General features: G+C 60.4%; 1 protein-coding gene across 1 annotated transcript in view; it reads left to right on the forward strand.

The window, feature by feature from the left end:
- Positions 1–22: 22 nt before the first annotated feature.
- H696_01657 (hypothetical protein) overlaps positions 23–4,347 on the forward strand; it is a gene marked incomplete at both ends in the record, with an annotated part of 6,437 nt that continues 2,112 nt past the window's right edge. Inside the window, 9 exons of the mRNA XM_009495561.1 lie at positions 23–488; positions 669–758; positions 861–2,038; positions 2,178–2,554; positions 2,934–3,079; positions 3,202–3,405; positions 3,624–3,776; positions 4,016–4,098; positions 4,172–4,321. Coding sequence (XP_009493836.1) covers positions 23–488; positions 669–758; positions 861–2,038; positions 2,178–2,554; positions 2,934–3,079; positions 3,202–3,405; positions 3,624–3,776; positions 4,016–4,098; positions 4,172–4,321 — 2,847 coding nt within the window. The remainder of the gene's footprint in view (positions 489–668; positions 759–860; positions 2,039–2,177; positions 2,555–2,933; positions 3,080–3,201; positions 3,406–3,623; positions 3,777–4,015; positions 4,099–4,171; positions 4,322–4,347) is intronic.

Here is a 4,347-nt window from a genome sequence, read left to right on the forward strand (position 1 = left end):
TCCTCTTGCGTCTGCATGCACGATGGCACACCTGCCCCAGCAGCGGGATCAGGCAGGCAATTTCGTGCCCAACACCATCCTCCCCCCACGCCTGGCGCCTCCGGACCAGCTATCACCGATGGGCTCGGCCAATGCTCATGTGTTGTCTGCGGGACACGACTTCCCCGGTGTAGCACGCTCCCACGCATCCAACGGCCTGGTCCAGGCTCTTGTGTCACCACTCACGACCAACCCGGCCGATGGTGGGAGTGATGGCGGCGGCGGCGGCGTCAGTGGTGGTGGTGATGGTGGTGGTGGTGGTGGTGGCAGTGGTGGTGGCGGCGGCAGTGGCGACAGTGGAGTCGGCGGCAACGGCAGCAACACCAGCAACACCAGCAACACCAGCAACAGCGACGGCAGTGGCGACGGCAGCGGCATCGGACCTGGCAGCCACAACAATGGCTTCTCCCACATCATGGACCACCCGGGAGCAGACATTATTTCTGCCAGTGCGTCTACTTGTCCTTGTCTTGTGACTTTGGCCCATATACCTGATGGGGCAGATTCTGTTGACCACAGGATCCATCCGGAAGGGGGCGGAATGTGTCCCAAGCTCACTGACCCACGCCCACACGATCTTGGCCTCTCCCCTTCCCACGCCAAACGCCCGCTCCGATGGTCTGTCATAGGCATCTCCAATGCGCAGATTTATCAGCTGCCAAGGCAGCAAGCCGTCTGGCCATCAAGTGGCAATTTCTCCCTGGTTCCGGAGCAAACCGGTACGACCTTTCCGGAAAAAGCAACAACAAAATAATGGCATGAGCTACGCCTCAACTCGCTTGCGGCTGGACTGACATCTCGAGCGGTGCAATGGGTAAAAGTGGACCAGCATCATCTCCAGCAGCGCCAGCAGCATTCTCATCACCATCACCAGCAGGCACAGCAGGCACAGCAGCAGCAGGCACAGCAGCAGCAGGCACATCAGCAGCAGGCACATCAGCAGCAGCAGCAGCAGCAGCAGCAACAGGCACATCAGCAGCAACAACACCAGCAACCGCCGCCGCCGCCGCCGCCGCCACAGCAGCACCAACACCAACACCAACACCCACACCAACAGCAGCAGCAGCAGCAGCAGCAGCAGCAGCAGCAGCAGCAACAACTTTACATCGCACACTCACACTCCTATAGCGACCTGAAGCAGGATTTTGATTTGCCCCACGAGATCCCACAGCAGCACCACCACCAACAGCAGCACCAACATCAGCATCAGCAACAGCAGCAGCCGCATCACCAACACCACCACCACCACCACCGGCAGCAACAGCAACAGCAGCAACAGCAGCAGCAGCAGCAGCAACAGCAGCAGCAGCAACTCCAGCTCCAGCTCCAGCTTCAACGATCCAAGCAACAGCAGGCTCAGCACTACCACATGCCTTTTGTGTCCTCTGGGGCACAGCCGCCAGCACCACCTCTCCCCGCTCAACAGCAGCTGGGCTTGCAGTCGACACCCTCAGCAGCGCCAGCGGCGGATATACAAGGACCCGTTCCTCAGCACTCTGGGACGGGCCTAGCCCGGCAGCCTCACGACGCTTCCCTCGGTGAGTCTGGCTCCTTTCCGACCACCGGGTACTTTGTCGACCTCCATGCAGGCAGGGTCGACTCCTCGGCCACACTCAGCGGCCAAGTTCCCCCCAGCTTGGGTCTACTCATCCCCCGGCGTGCCCCCCTGGCTCCGGTGTATGGGTCAGGCCCGGCGACTGTGGCGGCAGCTTCTTCCGCCAACACGGCGGCTATGGCTGCGGCTGCGGCAGCAACCGCAGGGGCAGTCGCCAATGATCCCTCAAAGGCAGGCGATCGGACTGCTGCGACCTCCCTGCCGGCCATTCAGTACCGACTCCTGATCCCTGGGCCTGATGCCTTGACCAGGGCGGGCCATTCGGGTGTCGAGCAGCAGCATCTGCAACAGCCTCATCACCATTCTCACCATCATCCCTCGACACCGGCCCCCGTTACGTCGCTGGCCGCCGCATCGGCCCCAGGTGGGGGGTCATCCTTCATTGTGCGTATTGATACGCTCTCTCTCTCTCCCTCTCTCTCTCTCTCTCTCTCTCTCTCTCTCTCTCTCTCTCTCTCTCTCTCTCTCTCCCCCGCACATCACAATTAACCAAATCCTAAACTCACACCATTTAACTTGACAGAGTTTCACGGCTGCGCTGGAACAGGCTCTGTCCCACCAGGAACCCATCGGCACGCATGAGTATATGCGCCGGGCCCGGCGGGTGAACCCCCGGTGCGTGCCCTTCACTGACCAGGAAATCCTAGACGCTGTGGCTCAGCGCGGCGGCTTCAATGTCATCAACCGCAAGGGCTCGCGTGGCCTGTGGAAGCGCATTGCTCGGGATGACTTCCGCTGGTGCACGCATCCGACCACGCGCCCGTGCAGTTGTGGGCAGAATCTCAAGAACCGCTATTTGCAGATCCTCACCTCGCAAGAGGAGGGGGCATTGTCAGGCGGCGGTGGGGACACCCCGGCCTCTGGCACGTCCGACACAAATCCCCGCTTGGATCTGTTCCGGTGCGTATGGTGTCCCTCGTGAGACAGGATGTACCCTTCTTGCCCTTCTTCTTCTTCTTCTTCTTCTTCTTCTTGGCAGCTATGAGTGGACACACACGCGCACGCACACGCGCACGCACTATGCTGGCATGTATCCATACGATCATGGCCATGCAGACCTCGTCGCGTGAGCCCCTGTACATCGTGTCTGTTGTTTCCTCCGCACACTCACACCTTTTGCTCTGTTTGTCGGTGGCCGCCCCTTTCTTTTTCTCTTCTCTCTCTCTCTCCCCCCCCCCCCCCCTACGCCCTCCGCATTTGTGTGTTGAATATGCGCGCGTGTGCCCATTGCTCGATCGACATTCGCGTCTGCCTTTGGTGGGCGCTTCCTTCGCGCCAGCATCGAGCATGTGGTGGTCACGCCAATGCCCTCGGAGCCGGCGCCCAAGAAGATCAAACTAGAAGACGGCACGCTCGTGGATGCCGGTGGTATCGATGACTCGGCCACGCGTTCCTTTGACAGCGACTTGTCTGCCACCGGGTCAGGTGCGTCTTGTCTTTGCATATGATGCTGCCGACTCCTGCTTTGCCCTGGTTCATTTGTCTCCCATCGAGGCGCTCCCATCGCATGTTGTGCTTACTTTCCCTCGTGTCTTGTCCTCCGGCAGAAATGTCCCCTGGGCCCGGACTCGTGCGCGTTTGGCAGACCAAGCTCCCAGAGCGGGGCCTACTTACCTCGTTGCCGGTGAACAGCCTCCTGGAGCTCAGCAACTTGGAAATTGGTGGCTTCCTCTTTTCCGAGCATGTGGCAGCCATCTGCCGCGGCGAGCATCAGTCTCTCGGAGACAAGCCTTGCGTTGTCGGCAAAACAGGTACGCCCAATGAGGGGTTCTTTGTGGGCCTGGGATGAGTCGATGTGTCTGTCTGTCTGTCCGTCTGTCTGTCTGTCTGTCTGTCCAGCTCTGGGCGCACACTTGTGCCGATGTGCCTACAAGCAGCCCTTGCCTGCCTGAACATTTTACTCACACCCAGCCCCCCTCCCGTCCCTTCCCCTCTGGGGGAACTCCCTGCTGCTGTTCCTGCCGTCCAGGCTCCCCGCTGCACATGGCCAACCCCAACCGCTCGGTCCGACTTGCTGCGTGGCCCTTCTTCGAGGTGCCAGTCCCTTTCTCCAAACAATCGGCCCCGGCCCCGAATGACTGTGCTCTGCATTTGAAGATTCTGTACGGCCGGCAAAAGCTCGGTGCGTAATGGCCCCCCCCCCCCCCCCCCCCCCTCGTTACCCTGAATGCCCTTGACTTTTTTCTCCCTCGATTCACATCCCGCTTGCTCGATCTGCCTCCCTCCTCGCTCGCCCTCACACTGATCTCTCTCTCTCTCTCTCCCCCCCACTACATGACTATCTTCCTCCCTCCCCTTCGTGCCTCTTGCTCTTGCCTGCTGCTTTGACGGCCCTTCCCTGGTGGTATGTAAAACACAAAGAGTATACATTCGAGGTCTTCGGCCAGTTTTTCAAGATGGCCATGTCCTTCTCCTCAATTTCCTCGATCTCAATCGATCTCTCGGTGTGTTGTTGTCCCCCCTCCCCTCCTCTCCCGGCCCTCCTCTCCGGTCAGCTCCTAACCTCGGCCCCGTTAGCGCAACATCCTGGCCTTCCAGCTGAAAAGCCAGCCGGAATTCTGGTGTGACAGCTCGCCAGCTCCTGGGGCGTCGGCCGTCGCTCGCAAGACCGGCCGTGCATATGTGCGCTGCGATGACTTCACTCGGGGACAGGCCTTCTTCTACCGAGTGCGTGGACGATCCCCCCCCCCCCC

Source organism: Fonticula alba (genome assembly GCF_000388065.1).
Source record: "Fonticula alba strain ATCC 38817 unplaced genomic scaffold supercont2.2, whole genome shotgun sequence".
In the NCBI taxonomy this organism is placed as follows: domain Eukaryota; order Rotosphaerida; family Fonticulaceae; genus Fonticula; species Fonticula alba.